The 20,017-nt window shown below is 42.3% G+C and overlaps 1 protein-coding gene across 1 annotated transcript in view; it reads left to right on the top strand.

Annotated features, from left to right (window-relative positions):
• The window catches only part of nat10 (N-acetyltransferase 10), a 49,139-nt gene that overhangs the window by 4,180 nt on the left and 24,942 nt on the right, over positions 1-20,017 (top strand). The window contains exons 2-13 of the mRNA XM_080737453.1: positions 2,287-2,405; positions 4,870-4,961; positions 6,566-6,737; positions 7,544-7,666; positions 12,411-12,472; positions 12,580-12,694; positions 13,490-13,597; positions 14,818-14,951; positions 16,422-16,515; positions 17,724-17,822; positions 18,162-18,298; positions 18,977-19,101. Of these exons, the coding sequence (XP_080593579.1) occupies positions 2,292-2,405; positions 4,870-4,961; positions 6,566-6,737; positions 7,544-7,666; positions 12,411-12,472; positions 12,580-12,694; positions 13,490-13,597; positions 14,818-14,951; positions 16,422-16,515; positions 17,724-17,822; positions 18,162-18,298; positions 18,977-19,101 (1,375 nt within the window). The 5' untranslated portion in view covers positions 2,287-2,291. The remainder of the gene's footprint in view (positions 1-2,286; positions 2,406-4,869; positions 4,962-6,565; positions 6,738-7,543; positions 7,667-12,410; positions 12,473-12,579; positions 12,695-13,489; positions 13,598-14,817; positions 14,952-16,421; positions 16,516-17,723; positions 17,823-18,161; positions 18,299-18,976; positions 19,102-20,017) is intronic.

Here is a 20,017-nt window from a genome sequence, read left to right as displayed (position 1 = left end):
CACTGCCATGAATACCTTTGGATATTATTTTAAACCATTGCCTACCCGTGCCGTGCGTGCGCAGACAGAGCGCGTTCATTTGGTTACAAGCAATCATATTCCCCATGGCCATGATCTCAAGGCTCGCCACGTCGGGTTTCATCATAACTCCAGCATAGTGTACAGTATCTACTGTATAAATTGAGAGACCCCACGGTTACGTTTTGGATATTAATCGAACCCAATTTCGGCGACGAGCGCAATGCACGTTTGAGTGCTTGACCTAGCGATCATGTACCGTTCCTGCGCGGGCTGGTCTTCTCCCAGGTGGGCCGTGGACCCCCAAATAAATCATCCGCAGCGTGCGTGCGCGGGGCTGGGCACAGCCAGGTTTGGAGCTTCGGGTTTTATCCATATTTAAAAGGACTCGCGTCACTGTATAAATTGGAGGCTCACGCCTCACGGTAGATCACAGCGGCGCCGCGCTGGTCCCGAAAATGCTCTTGCATGCGTTCGTAGGCTATAATGTGCTTGTTCTGAGCCAGGTCTGCAATCTTAAAATATAGACTGTTAAAGCACTTAACAGTAGATTGCTTCCATGTTGCTAGATTTTGATTGCTTGTCATTGTAACTTGGAAATAAAATCGGCGTGCATGTCCATGATGTAGCTGGCTATAATATACTTTTATAAAATGTTATATTTTCACAGGATTATTTATTATTGTGTTGGATATACATTTTCGAGTGGATACATGTGTCCATTGCCTGTCAAATAGTTACACAATGCTGCTCCGCACGTCTACAATGGAACAAAGTGGTGTAGGATGAATCCTACACCACCTCTGGACTTGACGTGAGATTTGATCCTACCCTACGCCAACGTCAAAGTCAAGTTGAAATGATAAATGTCGAGACTTCCCTAAATTTCGGTGTACACCCAAATTTTGATCTGCACCACGTTGATAAATGAGGTCTACACTCACTTCATCAAAATGGATCTGTCCCATATAGCGCCACCATCAGGCCGATTTTTTCAAACACATTTTTGGACACTGCTCCTACACATTTTGCCCTAAAATCACGCAAATCGGTACACACTTGCTCTACACTGATGTCATCAACATGGATCTGTACCATTTAGCGCCACCTTCAGGCCGATTTTTTAAAACACATTTTTGGACACTGCTCCTACAGATTTTGCCCTAAAATCACGCAAATCGGTACACAGTATGTCTGCACTCATCTCATCAACATGGATCTGTCCCATATAGCTCCACCATCAGGCCGATTTTTACAAACACATTTTTGGACACTTCTACACATTTTGGCCTAAAATCACGCTGCGACCTGACGGTCGCTTATCTCCCGATTAGGGAGTCTTACTGGTGTAGGGACATAGTCTATAACAGTGCTAATCAAAATACATCCCTGTATGTCCTTGTTATCTAGATCAGTGGTTCTCAACCTTTTCACTCCACGACCCCCAACATGATCATATTTTAACCAGGGAGTAGATCGGCTATTTTCACAATTTCTGCCTCTAATATTTGTCAATTTGGCCAATGTTTAATTTATCATTTTAGAGGTATTAAAAAATCCCTAAATTGTCACTTTAGAAATTTGCGTATACCCTCTATACACTTACACTTTATGTTGTTCTTCTCCACAAGTAATCAATTCATCGAATTGCTGTTCATTTGTACAGCTAATTCATTAATTGCACAGCTAACTCATTTCGATTATCTCAAGTATTTGTGAATATGTATTGTAGTTGTGAGAACTTGTGACATTCCTGCTTCCATCAGCTCCTCTCCAGCAGTTAAACTAATGGGGTTCTTGCATTGTTGTTCTTCAGCAGCACCAGACACCATGGCTACAGTCACTTAGTTTTTCTTTCTTTTAAACATCCCACGATTTTGTAACCCATTTTTCACCCGGTGTCAATTATTGTGACCGTCAGGTCGCAGTTACTATCAAAACCTCCACCAGCTGTCATTCAGTCAGTCTGTCAGTCTGTCCGTCTCATCACACTTTTCTCCTACTCATATCTCCGCCACCGTTGCCCCTTATCCATGCCAAACTTTGCACACACACTCCTTGGCTGCCAAACCACAACCTCCACCCCTCATTTCTCAGTGGAGTGTGTACAACCACAATGTCCAGACACCAGGACTACAGTAGTACAGTAACACTGTTCTCCCAGACACCATGCCTACAGTATTAATATAAAGTAAGATTGTTTTTTGTTCTCATAGACACCATGCCTACAGTATTAATATAAAGTAAGATTGTTTTGTGTTCTCCCAGACACCATGGCGACGGTACGTAAGAAGGTGGACAACAGGATCCGCGTCCAGATCGAGAACGGCGTGGCCCTGCACCAGCGCACGCTGTTCGTTGTGGTTGGAGACCGCGGCAGAGACCAGGTCAGTCTTCATTCATTATGACGTCACAACCTGGAAACATTTCCTCCCAACGTCACAGTGTCACTGACTGTGACTTATTGTATGTGTTTATTGTGTTGTGATCCTTTAGGATTTGAACCATCCTGGTTACGTAAAGATTCCCTCTTAACTGGGTTGATGTATTACCTTGCTTATTGTAAGTCGCTCTGGATTAAGAGCGTCTGCTAAATGCCTACATTGTAACAGTTTCATAGCTTAACGGTTAACTTTAACCATTCCTATAGGGGGTTCAAAATGGACCCTTAACAGGTCTATAACTCTAAGCATGTACAGATGGAACACTCTCACTCTCAAGAGTTTTGATGGTCGTTGAAATCTAAAAGATTTAGAAACCCCGGCATTGTAATTATATAGCAGAGAGATTTGAAAATTCAAATTCAAAAGTATTTCAGAACTCGGAGAAGGGGAGTTTAAAATGGTTTTGTCCTCAAGAAGGACTTTGTATTGCCGTTGGGAACAAGACATCAAACCAACACCTTCCAACTGATTGATCTCCCAATTTCATTCGACTGCCAGGCTGTAGTAATCTGTAGTTACAGTCTGTTTGGTGGAGAGCTACCTTTACAGTCTGTAGTAATCTGTAGTAGTCTGTTTGGTGGAGAGCTACCTTTACAGTCTGTAGTAATCTGTAGTAGTCTGTTTGGTGGAGAGCTACCTTTACAGTCTGTAGTAATCCCCCACTTCCACGCGTGCAGTGCACGCTCGAAACAATGGGTTTTCTGAGTTTTGCACCCTGGAATATCATTTTCCAACTAAGAGATCTGATTATGAATCAGTCAGAGCTGGGAGGGGATAAGTTAATTCACATGAGGTGGAAAAACGTTTGATTCTTACTTTTGCAATGCATCAAATCAGAACAGTCTATGACCGTCCAATCTCTCCACTGTGTGACTAAGAGTGAGTGAGTCGCAGGCTGCGGCCCCACCCCCAGTCCAAATGGACGGGACCATTGAGCAGGAGGATATACAGTATGGGGCCATTGAGCAGGAGGATATACAGTATGGGACCATTGAGCAGGAGGATATACAGTATGGGACCATTGAGCAGGAGGATATACAGTATGGGGCCATTGAGCTGGAGGATATACAGTATGGGACCATTGAGCAGGAGGATATACAGTATGGGACCATTGAGCAGGAGGATATACAGTATGGGACCATTGAGCAGGATGATATACAGTATGGGACCATTGAGCAGGAGGATATACAGTATGGGACCATTGAGCAGGATGATATACAGTATGGGACCATTGAGCAGGAGGATATACAGTATGGGACCATTGAGCTGGAGGATATACAGTATGGGACCATTGAGCAGGAGGATATACAGTATGGGACCATTGAGCAGGAGGATATACAGTATGGGACCATTGAGCAGGAGGATATACAGTATGGGACCATTGAGCAGGAGGATATACAGTATGGGACCATTGAGCAGGAGGATATACAGTATGGGACCATTGAGCAGGAGGATATACAGTATGGGACCATTGAGCAGGAGGATATACAGTATGGGACCATTGAGCAGGAGGATATACAGTATGGGACCATTGAGCAGGAGGATATACAGTATGGGACCATTGAGCAGGAGGATATACAGTATGGGGCCATTGAGCAGGAGGATATACAGTATGGGACCATTGAGCAGGAGGATATACTGTATGGGGCCAGGGATGTTCAGGAGGAGCAAATACATATTAGTTATTATGATAATGATTGGCTTGGCTCTTATTTTTTCTTTTTTTTTTGCTAATATTTTGGCAGACGTGGTGACTGACGCACAGTGCGTGCTGTGCGTCATGGTAGCGGCGGCACTGAGACTGCATTATTTATTATTTTTCAGAGTGCCGCCATTCAATGCACTTTATTTTGAAGAGCCTCGGAAGCCACGATGTTGTGGAAATTCACTAAATCCGGGAAGTAGACCGGGATGTTTACTTTCATACAGAAACAAAAAATGATAACTGTGGCCGAACGTCGCGGCGCAGTGTCGCCGTTTCTCGGCGACCAAAACGTTTTTGGAGAAAGATTCCAAGACAAAGCTGTTCCTTTGCAGCAGCAATGAATATGAGCCTATGGAGATTACACACTTCCTGATGATGAATATGAGCCTATGGAGATTACACACTTCCTGATGATGAATATGAGCCTATGGAGATTACACACTTCCTGATGATGAATATGAGCCTATGGAGATTACACGCTTCCTGATGATGGCGGCTGAGTTGCATCATGGGATATGAAGTTTATTTGCTCACCAGCCGCCGCAGCAGCAGCACCTGTTTACCTGGTTACCATGGTAACCAGCTAACACGTCCCTGGACGTGATAACGGGCCTGTGGCGTAATCCTTATCACGTTCCTGGATGTTTTTGGTGTCCCAAGTGTTAAAGGGTCTCCCCCTCCCCCCCCCCTCCCTCCCCCCAGGTGGTGATTCTGCATCACATGTTGTCTAAAGCCACAGTCAGAGCTCGGCCTTCCGTCCTCTGGTGCTACAAGAAGGAGCTTGGATTCAGCAGGTAAACGTCCTCTTTCTGACGGTCACACTTTACCAACATAGACTGTATTTTAACCCATTTAGGCCTAGACTTATTTAATGCTTTAACTATTGAAAAATAGCAGATATACAAGCTCACAGCGTGGCACCGAGTGCCACACTATGAGCTTGTAGATCTGCTATTTTTGAAAAATCTTGATTTCTTTTTGCAAGTCTTTGAATATATATTTGTAAAAGAGAACATTTGTAACTCAAATATTTGCTTCTGGGCGGGTCCCTGGAACAACATATTTTGAGATGGGGGTCCGCGGCCAAATACATGTAATTTTGGGGGTCCTTGATATGTGGTTTGAGAACCACTGATTTAGAAGAAGGATTTAGAAGACATAGAATCGGGTCAAAAATCTTCAAAGACTTGCCCAAACGATTTTTAGCACATCTACAAGCTCGCTGTGAGCTTGTATATTTGCTATGTTTCAACATCTAAAGCATAAAATAATGGTTAAAGTGGTTCAAATCTAAAGCAACACAGATTTGCGTTCAGGCCTAAACTAGAGCTGTCATGATCGCAGTTTTTTATTTGACGATTGTCACACAAATAATTGCGGTTAACGATTTAATTGTGTTTTTGGCATTGAAGACTGAATAATATGAATACAAACTTAATTTCTGTTTGCCATTTAGGCTTCATAATCACAATCTTCACAGGGTAGATTACATATTTATTTTATGTTATTATTAATATTATTTAGACTATTGCGGAAATAGCTGATCTACAAGCTTACAACGCGTCACGAAGTAGATCGACATGGAAACGATTATTAGGATTATGCGTTGTCACCATTAAATGTGTTGTGTAGATTCACGATCCTGTCCCCCTGGTTTACAACTTATGTTCGGCTCATGCGACCTTCACAACGGTCGACAAGGCGACTCGCTCACTCGGACGACTCGCTCACAAGACTGTACGTCAACAGTGCTTGTGTGAATGCGGACCCCCGTGCGACACTGCATGTCTGCGACTGCGTCTCGCTCGCTCGCTCGTCGAGTGGTGTTCTTTTGTCAAATCTAAGCTGGCAAATCTAACACTTCGGTGGCCGATCTCTTCAGAATAAGATATGTTGCGCTAGCAGCAATAAGACTTTCAGATTTCTTAAAGCAATAAGACTTCCAGATGGTGGTCGACTTCTTAATCTCTTCAGAATAAGAGTATCCCAGAAGACATTGAAATATGATTTCATTTGCATGATTCATTAAAACTGTAAATTAAACATTAAAATTAAATAAAAAAAATGTTTTAAATGATTCATTAAAACTGTAAATTAAACATTAAAATTAAATTAAAAAAATATGTTTTTGTGTAAAAACCAAACCATTTTGGAACCGAAATAGGAACCGTTAGGAACCGGAACTGATAAGCAGAACCGGAACCGGACTCATAAAAATCCAAACCATACCCATCCCATCAGTAGGTCATTCGTCTCCCAATCAATGGTGTGATTAACCTACCCTGTAGCTCCATATCTCAGCTACTGCACCATTCAAAGGTCTGAAAAGACCTGACAAATTCCCATTCAGTGTGTTGATAGCATTCCAATGATAATGTGTCTCGTGCGTCCTCCACAGCAACAGGAAGAAGCGCATGAAGCATCTCCAGAAGAAGATCAAGACAGGAACTCTGAACATCAACCAGGACGACCCCTTCGAGCTGTTCGTCGCTGCCACCAACATCCGCTACTGCTACTACAACGAGACGCACAAGATCCTGGGGAACACGTACGGCATGTGTGTCCTGCAGGTGGGTGTTCCCTCCTCTGTTTGTGTGTGCTAGGTGTGGGCGATATGGTGATAAATATCATTGAGGCGATACAATGTCTTCACAATATGCCTTTTTAGAGATATCGTGATACAATGAGGGAGCCTTATAAAAAAATCCTGTTGAATTGTTACTTAATACAGAGATTCATTGCAGAATTCATTTAAACCTGCATTTCGGTCTAAATCAGTTCTCTGTCAGTATACAAATGAAACCAAATGGACCCATAAGGGTCCATTTGGTTTCATTTGTATACTGTCCCCAGACCCCTTTTCTGTGGGTCACGACTAAATACTCAACTGTGTCTCTAAATTCTCAATGTTGTCCCCTTTTCCCCCTCATTTGTTTTTAATGAGATTTTGTAAAATAAAACATTTAAAAAAAGAAATTCATTAAAAAAAAAAAAGAAAAATACACAAGTCCATACATAAACACTTAAGAAGAAGTTTGTATATTGAGCTAAAAGAAAAGTTCGGGAACCACTTTTCTACGTTAGTGTGTGTGTGTGTGTGTGTGTGTGTGTGTGTGTGTGTGTGTGTGTGTGTGTGTGTGTGTGTGTGTGTGTGTGTGTGTGTGTGTGTGTGTGTGTGTGTGTGTGTGTGTGTGTGTGTGTGCGTGCGCATGCGCATGCATGTGTGCATGCGTGCGTGCCAGTGTCCTCTGTACTGCTTATGAAAACTGCTGGGTTCAACATCTGTTGGTGGTTGTGATGTTTTCATAATAACATGTCCATATTTCACCTCTTCTCATTTGCGAACATATACTGTATATATATATATATTTGTTAGGACTTTGAAGCTCTCACCCCCAACCTGCTGGCCCGGACGGTGGAGACGGTGGAGGGAGGAGGGATCGTAGTCATGTTGCTGAGGAGCATGAACTCTCTGAAACAACTTTATACCATGACTATGGTAAGATTAATATAACACTCTACACCATGACTATGGTTAGATTAATATAACACTCTACACCATGACTATGGTAAGATTAATATAACACTCTACACCATGACTATGGTTAGATTAATATAACACTCTACACCATGGGGGTCCTTGATATGTGGTTTGAGAACCACTGATTTAGAAGAAGGATTTAGAAGACATAGAATCGGGTCAAAAATCTTCAAAGACTTGCCCAAACGATTTTTAGCACATCTACAAGCTCGCTGTGAGCTTGTATATTTGCTATGTTTCAACATCTAAAGCATAAAATAATGGTTAAAGTGGTTCAAATCTAAAGCAACACAGATTTGCGTTCAGGCCTAAACTAGAGCTGTCATGATCGCAGTTTTTTATTTGACGATTGTCACACAAATAATTGCGGTTAACGATTTAATTGTGTTTTTGGCATTGAAGACTGAATAATATGAATACAAACTTAATTTCTGTTTGCCATTTAGGCTTCATAATCACAATCTTCACAGGGTAGATTACATATTTATTTTATGTTATTATTAATATTATTTAGACTATTGCGGAAATAGCTGATCTACAAGCTTACAACGCGTCACGAAGTAGATCGACATGGAAACGATTATTAGGATTATGCGTTGTCACCATTAAATGTGTTGTGTAGATTCACGATCCTGTCCCCCTGGTTTACAACTTATGTTCGGCTCATGCGACCTTCACAACGGTCGACAAGGCGACTCGCTCACTCGGACGACTCGCTCACAAGACTGTACGTCAACAGTGCTTGTGTGAATGCGGACCCCCGTGCGACACTGCATGTCTGCGACTGCGTCTCGCTCGCTCGCTCGTCGAGTGGTGTTCTTTTGTCAAATCTAAGCTGGCAAATCTAACACTTCGGTGGCCGAGATTAATATAACACTCTACACCATGACTATGGTTAGATTAATATAACACTCTACACCATGACTATGGTAAGATTAATATAACACTCTACACCATGACTATGGTTAGATTAATATAACACTCTACACCATGACTATGGTAAGATTAATATAACACTCTACACCATGACTATGGTAAGATTAATATAACACTCTACACCATGACTATAGTAAGATTAATATAACACTCTACACCATGACTATGGTAAGATTAATATAACACTCTACACCATGACTATGGTTAGATTAATATAACACTCTACACCATGACTATGGTAAGATTAATATAACACTCTACACCATGACTATGGTAAGATTAATATAACACTCTACACCATGACTATAGTAAGATTAATATAACACTCTACACCATGACTATGGTAAGATTAATATAACACTCTACACCATGACTATGGTAAGATTAATATAACACTCTACACCATGACTATGGTAAGATTAATATAACACTCTACACCATGACTATGGTAAGATTAATATAACACTCTACACCATGACTATAGTAAGATTAATATAACACTCTACACCATGACTATGGTAAGATTAATATAACACTCTACACCATGACTATGGTAAGATTAATATAACACTCTACACCATGACTATAGTAAGATTAATATAACACTCTACACCATGACTATGGTAAGATTAATATAACACTCTACACCATGACTATGGTTAGATTAATATAACACTCTACACCATGACTATAGTAAGATTAATATAACACTCTACACCATGACTATGGTAAGATTAATATAACACTCTACACCATGACTATGGTTAGATTAATATAACACTCTACACCATGACTATAGTAAGATTAATATAACACTCTACACCATGCCTATGGTAAGATTAATATAACACTCTACACCATGCCTATGGTAAGATTAATATAACACTCTACACCATGACTATGGTTAGATTAATATAACACTCTACACCATGACTATGGTAAGATTAATATAACACTCTACACCATGACTATGGTTAGATTAATATAACACTCTACACCATGACCATGGTAATATTAATATAACACTCTACACCATGACTATGGTAAGATTAATATAACACTCTACACCATGACTATGGTTAGATTAATATAACACTCTACACCATGACTATGGTAAGATTAATATAACACTCTACACCATGACTATGGTAAGATTAATATAACACTCTACACCATGACTATGGTAAGATTAATATAACACTCTACACCATGACTATGGTAAGATTAATATAACACTCTACACCATGACTATGGTAAGATTAATATAACACTCTACACCATGACTATGGTAAGATTAATATAACACTCTACACCATGACTATGGTTAGATTAATATAACACTCTACACCATGACTATGGTTAGATTAATATAACACTCTACACCATGACTATAGTAAGATTAATATAACACTCTACACCATGACTATGGTTAGATTAATATAACACTCTACACCATGACTATGGTTAGATTAATATAACACTCTACACCATGACTATGGTTAGATTAATATAACACTCTACACCATGACTATGGTAAGATTAATATAACACTCTACACCATGACTATGGTTAGATTAATATAACACTCTACACCATGACTATGGTTAGATTAATATAACACTCTACACCATGACTATGGTTAGATTAATATAACACTCTACACCATGACTATGGTTAGATTAATATAACACTCTACACCATGACTATGGTAAGATTAATATAACACTCTACACCATGACTATGGTTAGATTAATATAACACTCTACACCATGACTATGGTTAGATTAATATAACACTCTACACCATGACTATGGTTAGATTAATATAACACTCTACACCATGACTATGGTTAGATTAATATAACACTCTACACCATGACTATGGTTAGATTAATATAACACTCTACACCATGACTATGGTTAGATTAATATAACACTCTACACCATGACTATAGTAAGATTAATATAACACTCTACACCATGACTATGGTTAGATTAATATAACACTCTACACCATGACTATGGTTAGATTAATATAACACTCTACACCATGACTATGGTTAGATTAATATAACACTCTACACCATGACTATGGTTAGATTAATATAACACTCTACACCATGACTATGGTTAGATTAATATAACACTCTACACCATGACTATAGTAAGATTAATATAACACTCTACACCATGACTATGGTTAGATTAATATAACACTCTACACCATGACTATAGTAAGATTAATATAACACTCTACACCATGACTATGGTGAGATTAATATAACACTCTACACCATGACTATGGTAAGATTAATATAACACTCTACACCATGACTATGGTAAGATTAATATAACACTCTACACCATGACTATGGTAAGATTAATATAACACTCTACACCATGACTATGGTAAGATTAATATAACACTCTACACCATGACTATGGTAAGATTAATATAACACTCTACACCATGACTATGGTAAGATTAATATAACACTCTACACCATGACTATGGTAAGATTAATATAACACTCTACACCATGACTATGGTAAGATTAATATAACACTCTACACCATGACTATAGTAAGATTAATATAACACTCTACACCATGACTATAGTAAGATTAATATAACACTCTACACCATGACTATGGTAAGATTAATATAACACTCTACACCATGACTATGGTAAGATTAATATAACACTCTACACCATGACTATAGTAAGATTAATATAACACTCTACACCATGACTATGGTAAGATTAATATAACACTCTACACCATGACTATGGTAAGATTAATATAACACTCTACACCATGACTATAGTAAGATTAATATAACACTCTACACCATGACTATGGTAAGGTTAATATAACACTCTACACCATGACTATGGTAAGATTAATCTATACCAGGGGTCTTCAACGTTTTCAGGCCAAGGACCCCTTAGTTGAGAGAGAGAGATGAAGCAAGGACCCCCACAACCTACAGAGCTCTGAATCTGTCTGGAGAGATTAATCTATACTTAATAACTCGATCAGAACAGAATTCACCACTTAAAGGACAACGTTGTTTTTTTTATACAACAAGGGTTCATATTTTAGATTGTAATTAGAGAAAAGACAAGATGAGTGTTCATTTACTGCTTTCTATCGCTATTTAATGACTTTGATTTCAGTGGCTAGGGGCATGTGTCCAAGTGGCTAAATATGAATTTTATATATATTTTTAGACACAATAAGCCCATTCCCATGCAAGATGCACTGCAATCCTTCATGGGCAGATGTGACTTATGGGGGCTAGTAGTGGCACTGTAAATAGTAATAAAGAAATAGCCAGCTTATTAATTGTGTCTAAAAATACATATTTACCCACTGAAATCACTAAAACGATAGAAAGCAGTAAATGAAAACACTAACACTTTTCTTTCTCTATTTACAATCTAAAATATGAACCCTTTTTGTAAAAAAACAAAGTTGTCCTTTAAGCCCTATATACAACAAGTGTTTCACATCATGACGTGTCGTGAGCTTGTAGCTGTGCTCTTTTTGCTATTTTAAGACATTTTTGTCACATTGCCTGTAATAATGGCACTCCAAAATAGAGTTGCCAGGTTGTTGTGTTACAATGGTCCACATTACACGCATAAAGAAGAATGCAGAGAATAGCAGAGCAAACAGTATTAGATAACAGAGCCAGAGGGAATGAAGACTAATAAGGAAAATGTTGAAGTATTAAAACTAAGCTGTGTTTGCCGTTCCAGGACGTCCATTCTCGGTACAGGACGGAGGCACACCAGGATGTGGTGGGGAGATTCAATGAGAGGTACGGTTGGTGTCTTATTGTTTTAATATCCATCTATTGAATTGTTTAGTATTAATATTATATGGTTTAAAGGGGAACATAACGTTGTGTTGTGTGTTTGTGTCCAGGTTCATCCTCTCCCTGGCGTCCTGTAAGACGTGTGTTGTGATTGACGACCAGCTCAACATCCTGCCCATATCCAGTCATATGGCCAACATCAAACCTGTTCCTCCCAAGACCCAGGTACGGTCACATGACCCAGGTACAGTCACATGACCCAGATACGGTCACATGACCCAGGTACAGTCACATGGCCAACATCAAGCCTGTTCCCCCACAGATATAAAGAGCTAGATGCCTCGTTCGCCTCTGCAGTTAATTGGAGCGATGTGCAAAAGTTCTAGCCCGGACTTCCTGGAAAAACCAAGGGAACGCTGTCAGTCAAAGTGACTACTGGCCAATCACAGTGTGTCTTTTCCGTGACTTATCCAAGGACTACAATTCATTTCAACAGAGCCAGTTCCGATGTTGCGCTGCTCAGCTGTTCTTACAGGCTGCGTACGTAAAGACCAGCCCCCACCTGCCTCTGATTGGCTTACCGACTTCCGTATGTGTGACGCACGCGGAAGCAATGAACACGGAAGTGACGAAGATTCCCTTGGTTGCTAGATGCATACGCCCCCTAGCCGAAGGAGGCGTCTAGCTTTATATGTCTGTGTGTTCCCCCCAAGACCCAGGTACGGTCACATGACCCAGGTACGGTCACATGACCCAGGTACGGTCACATGACCCAGGTACAGTCACATGACCCAGGTACAGTCACATGACCCAGGTACAGTCACATGACCCAGGTACGGCTTCTTACACCCAGCAGTGTTTACAAAGTAAGTCAACAGAAACGGAGCACAGAGACACGGCTTGTTCTTGTTCCAGGGTTACCGGCCCAGAACGGAACGGACCAACAGCCTTTTCTCTGTATTCTGGGGTTGGGGCAGTAAATGAGTTAATGTACTGGCCCATGTCTCTCATGTGTTTCAGGATGAAGGTCTGTCCCCAGGGGACCAGGAGCTGAAAGACCTGAAGGACTCCCTCCAGGACACCCAGCCTGTGGGGGTGTTGGTGGACGGATGTAAGACCATGGACCAGGTTAGTTAGGACCCCCCCTCCTATAAGACCATGGACCAGGTTAGTTAGGACCCCTACCTCCTATAAGACCATGGACCAGGTTAGTTAGGACCCCCACCTCCTATAAGACCATGGACCAGGTTAGTTAGGACCCCCACCTCCTATAAGACCATGGACCAGGTTAGTTAGGACCCCTACCTCCTATAAGACCATGGACCAGGTTAGTTAGGACCCCTACCTCCTATAAGACCATGGACCAGGTTAGTTAGGACCCCCACCTCCTATAAGACCATGGACCAGGTTAGTTAGGACCCCCACCTCCTATAAGACCATGGACCAGGTTAGTTAGGACCCCTACCTCCTATAAGACCATGGACCAGGTTAGTTAGGACCCCCACCTCCTATAAGACCATGGACCAGGTTAGTTAGGACCCCTACCTCCTATAAGACCATGGACCAGGTTAGTTAGGACCCCTACCTCCTATAAGACCATGGACCAGGTTAGTTAGGACCCCCACCTCCTATAAGACCATGGACCAGGTTAGTTAGGACCCCTACCTCCTATAAGACCATGGACCAGGTTAGTTAGGACCCCTACCTCCTATAAGACCATGGACCAGGTTAGTTAGGACCCCTACCTCCTATAAGACCATGGACCAGGTTAGTTAGGACCCCCACCTCCTATAAGACCATGGACCAGGTTAGTTAGGACCCCTACCTCCTATAAGACCATGGACCAGGTTAGTTAGGACCCCTACCTCCTATAAGACCATGGACCAGGTTAGTTAGGATGTAAGACCATGGACCAGGTTAGTTAGGATGTAAGACCATGGACCAGGTTAGTTAGGATGTAAGACCATGGACCAGGTTAGTTAGGATTGGCTATTATCTCAACGTTTTCCTCGCAACATAATCACTAAAATATCATCGCTGTCAGGCAGAAATCTCTGTTGCACAAAACATGGTGCGAGGCGTTGTGTGCTTGTAGATCTGTTGTTTTCACTAGTTTAGTACATTTTATAGAAGATAAATACAAAACGAACGGTGTTGGACTTACAAGGTTTCCACCGACAACGACGATATGCTATAAATGCTATAAATATAAGGTTCTGGGAGTGAGAATTATAATTAAAAACAATATATACGGATTAAAAATAATATATATTTATGGGGTGCAGTTTGGGAACCCCTGGTGTACAGTGTACTCCTGTCCAAACCCATGTGCTTGCTGTGTCTTCCAGGCCAAGGCGGTGCTGAAGTTCATCGAGGCCATCTCAGAGAAGACCCTGAGGAGCACCGTGACCCTGACCGCAGCGAGAGGCAGAGGGAAGTCTGCTGCTCTGGGCCTGGCCGTGGCCGGAGCCGTGGCCTTCGGGTACGGAGAGGGAAGCAGAGGGAAGAGGGAGGGAGAGGGAGGCAGAGGGAGGGAGAGGGAAGTCTGCTGCTCTGGGCCTGGCCGTGGCCGGAGCCGTGGCCTTCGGGTACGGAGACGTCTTAACCTGAGGGCAACATTCTATTGTCTTCTAATGGGGGTTAAAAGTTAAAACATGTAGATGGATGCTTTATTTTGTCCTTGGGCTTGTATATCTGCTATTTTTGAATAGCTAAAGTATTACAAATAATGGTTTTAACACACTTGGTACCAACACAAGTTTCCTGAGTTTGGGCCCTGTGCCCTTTTTTTTTGTTCTTCTTCTTCTTTTTCCTCCCTACTTCATACTTTTCGGTTTCGTCATGATCGCGATCGTAAAATGCATGTTTGACTCCCAGAACAGCTCTCTCTTTCAAACATGGCAGCCATGTTTGTTTACATTTGAAGAAAGCACTATCCACAACTTTCCAACATCCCATGGTGCATTGTGCAGAACGAGCAGGCAGCCTCCGGCGCCGCAGCCGAGAGTGATCTACAAGCTCACAGCGGTTGCATCTGTGACGCGACATGAGCTTGTATGTCTGCTGTTAACCGGAAGTGTCCCGCAAATAATGGTACAGTAAATTCTCACGGGAACAGGTGGATAGCCTACATCTTTTGAATGCCTGAAAAGATTTCCAAGCAGATTTTTTTTGTTTGAAAGCTGTGAATGGGGCGCACACGTGTGGTGCATGATCTGTGCATTATCTGTGCATGACCCGTGCACATTAACTCATACTCTGCGATCGTATTTCCTGTCTGGACCGGATCTAGCTTTCCGTATCCGGTCTGAGCCTGGGCCATAGTCCCGCCTCCATTAGTTTACATTGTAACAGAAGAGGAAGCTAAAGCTACTCGGCGATGGAAAGCTCGTTTTTCAATCCGATTTTTGCGTTTGGAAACTTTGATCCAGTCTCTACACGCCTGGATTATGATCCCCGCACATATCGTGCGTTTTGTGCGCCAACGTGTCCACGTGTTACCATAGCGCAAAGGTGGCTTTTTTCAATGTTTTTTCATGTAAACACTGGCGGATAAGCAGGGATTCAGCGTGGCAACGGATATGCCTATTTCAGTGGGGTTTTTTTTTATTCGTAAGCTGTCACCGAGTCTACACGTCTACTAGATGAGTCGCGCACAGATTGTGCACGATGCGTGCGCGTGCCCACGTTAAAAGGTAAGGACAATTTGGCAGCTGCTTACTACAGCTATGTTTAAAATGGCAGCAAAATTGTTAAAAGGTAAAATCCTGGCAATTGAAAACATTTGTCGCTTTTTAACCCTGGCAGCAAAGCAGGTTAAGTGGTTAAACTCTAAAATCACACAGATTCTTTCCAGGTCTACATGGATTGATAACGCATGCAGATGTTCATACAGAGGACTGTACAAACGGCCTGTTGCTGCTCATAACCGTCTGATTGTGTTCTCTTCTAGATACTCCAACATCTTCGTAACGTCGCCCAGCCCAGACAACCTGCACACCATGTTCGAGTTCCTCTTCAAGGGTTTCGATGCCCTGCAGTACCAGGTAGGAGACCTGAACTCCTGTAAACCTGCAGTACCAGGTAGGAGACCTGAACTCCTGTAAACCTGCAGTATCAGGTAGGAGACCTGAACTCCTGTAAACCGGCTGAGACGGTAACAGGAAAAGCCGACCTAAAACAAAGCCGACCCAAACTCGTTTCCCAACGGGTCTGTGGCCTTAAGGTTGATGCAGAATAGACCAAAATCAAATCTTATGCGGTGTCCTTGGAACAAAATATTTTGCGATGGGGGTCTGTGGCCAAATACATGCTGGGGGTCCTTGACATGACAAAGTTTGAGAAAAATGATAGCAACATAAGTTTATTTTCAGAAAACTGTTTAGGATTTAGAAGACATTTATAGAATGTGCTTATCAGTGGTTAAGGACCCCCAAAATGTTTTTTTTTGGCCACGGACCCCCATCACAAAATATTTTGTTCCACGGATGGACCCCTATTGCAAAATATTTTGTTCCAGGGACCCCCAGTTCTTAACTTCCTGTATTCGCTGAGACCACTGGAGTAGATAGAACACTAAAAGATGCAGTTAGAAATGGCAAGTGTGGTTGCCTTGAGGCGAGTCACACTTACATCTTTGTATCTGTCAGTCCTGGTCCCTGTTTGAACGGTGCTAACCATTCCATCTATGTGCCTTTTATGCCCATATATGGAGATCCCTGATGTCATCTGTATTAAGCCCATATCTTTCTTGGAATGCCCATATGTGGAGATACTGCATGTGTGTGTTATTTATTGACTGTGTCCCTGCATGCATGTCCCACGCGAGGAGCTCATCCGGCTGATGATTTTTGCAGGGGGCGTGTCCTTGTCTCTCATTCAATGTTAAATGCGCGTCTCCTCAGAAAACACAGTGGAAGTGGGCAATGCATGCTTCTCCATGGAGGCATGCATGTATTTGTCTATCATTCAATGTTAAATGCACGTCTCTGCAAAAAGCAGTGGAAGTGGGCGACTTAGCCTATACAAAAATAAATAAAAAATAAACACTTCTTAGGTATTTCATGAAAATGTTGCTACACACAAAACAAGTGAAGTGTACCGTCATTAAACTGTTTACCCAGGCAAACGTCTTGAAAATGTTAGCCAAAATCTCCCTAGCCGCGAGGCTGACACGCCCCCTGAAAAAATCATCAGCCGAATGAGCTCCTCGCGTCATGAGCGCACGTCACCTTCATTCCCGCTGTGTTTGCAGGAACACCTGGACTATGAGATCATCCAGTCTCTGAACCCAGACTTCAACAAGGCGGTGGTCCGAGTCAACATCTTCAAAGAGCACCGTCAGACCATCCAGGTAAACTCTAGTCTAAAGGACAATTGGCACACTTTACAATGCAACACTTTACAATGCAGAATATGTGACTCATGTTGTTACATGTCTTTGTGAGAAAACATTTTTTTTTAACTGTTCACCATTTTCCAAAAAAAGCAAAATTACCTCACATTTAATCAAAGCCTTGTATCATTGTATTGTGTGTGTGTGTGTGTGTGTGTGTGTGTGTGTGTGTGTGTGTGTGTGTGTGTGTGTGTGTGTGTGTGTGTGTGTGTGTGTGTGTGTGTGTGTGTGTGTGTGTGTGTGTGTGTGTGTGTGTGTGTGTGTGTGTGTGTGTGTGTGTGTGTCTCTGTCCACCAGTACATCCATCCCAGCGATGCGGTGAAGCTGGGTCAAGCAGAGCTGCTGGTGATCGACGAGGCAGCAGCCATCCCTCTGCCTCTGGTCAAAGCTCTGCTGGGACCCTACCTGGTGTTCATGGCCTCCACCATCAACGGGTCAGCACCGCCCTCCTCCCTTCTTAAAGGAGCCAGAAACCCCGCCTCTTTATTTGTTTGATCAGAATTCAAAATATGAAAAGAAATCTAAAATGTAGGAGTGGTTTCTAAAATGTAGGAGTGGTTTCTAAATGTAGGAGTGGTTATCTGGAGTTTTATATATAAAACAAAGGTGAATATTAATTAGATAAGCCACCTCACGCCAAACTAATGGTACGCCGAGAGCAAATATGTAATGAGTGGTGCCAAATATTTATTTTCTACCCAGAAACTGGAAGAACACAGAAATAGCTACAGAGACAGCAGAAAGCTCTGAATCCACAAGCCTATGGACAAATTGAACCATATCATTGCTCCCTATCACAAGTGCTTCATTGATATAATATATATAAGGTGATTTTGGGTTTCATGACTTTAAGGCCATTTCCCACTGGGCACGATAAATGTAACGATAAAAAATATAGTTTTTAGTTGAAGTGGATGGTAGCGTCCACACCACAGCGATAAAGCCGTCATAATTGATGTGAACGCCGACATATCGCTAGCGTTCATGTTCATGTTCTTATGGGGGTCCCTGCTTCACAATTTACACTTTAGGCATTTAGCAGCCTTGTGCGTGTGTGTGTGTGTGTGTTGTATTGCTGACTCCTGCAGTCTCCCCCCCTCTCTTGCATCCAGGTATGAAGGAACAGGACGCTCTCTGTCTCTCAAACTGATCCAGCAGTTGAGACAGCAGAGTGCAGACAGCCAGCACAGCCTGTCTGCAGAGAACAAGAGCAGCAGCAACGCCAGGCTGGCAGCCGGTACGTCTCCTCTAACTGGTTACACACTTTAGCCAGCAGCGTGTATCAAAACAACATCCCGCTTCCAGCAGTGGAAGCTTGTGATTGGCTGAACCGGAGGTAGGGAGCGCTCCATTGTGTTCGCCTGGACCGCGCGGAGGTGCCGAGAGCTCACTGGTGTATAGGTTATAGGTAATATAATAGGCCTACATGCGATGTTTCATAACATATAACACAAGAAATTAACACATTATAAACATTATATATTTATAAGGTCAAGTATTCTACTTAATAATTGGGACTTACAAGAACCATTATCATAGTTATAATAGACCTACATTTACAGTAGTTTAGGCATTTTGGTTTGTGTTTATAATATAACGCTGGCGCGCCTCCGTCATCTCCACCGAAAACAAGCGATCCGCCCTTGTTCCATTGTTGGAACCGGGATGTTGTTTTGATACACGCTAGCCAGCAGGATACAACAGCAGAGGGGGGGCGCGATGGCGCAGTCGCCTCACAGCTATAGAAGGTCCTGGGTTTGATTCCCGCCGGGGGACGCTGTGGGCGCTGGGGGCGTGTTCTCTCCTCCGCGTCATCAGCGCCCACACCCTAGGTGGGGTTGGCGAAAGGGCCTTCCTGTGTAGAGTTTGCATGTTCTCCCTGTGTCCCATAGGGTAGATACCCTCTCAAAAACACACAGTAATCCTGGTCTCTATACTGCCTCCCCCTGGCCAGCTGGGTGCGGTGATAAGAAGCGGCCTGCTCACTCCTCATGCACTGAAGGAAGCATGAGCTCAGTTCAGGGCTCTCCCCAGGATGGCAGAGGGAGAGCAGAGCCCAGGATTACAGCTTAGGATATTGCCACTGGGTGAAAAACGGGTTACAAAATTGTGGGATAAAAATGTTAAAGGAAAGAATACAACGGCAGTGACAA

This window comes from Nannobrachium achirus (assembly GCF_963921795.1).
Source record: "Nannobrachium achirus genome assembly, chromosome: 11".
In the NCBI taxonomy this organism is placed as follows: domain Eukaryota; kingdom Metazoa; phylum Chordata; class Actinopteri; order Myctophiformes; family Myctophidae; genus Nannobrachium; species Nannobrachium achirus.
The sequence above is the reverse complement of the archived record's forward strand: the minus strand, read 5'-3'. Positions and strand labels throughout refer to the sequence as shown.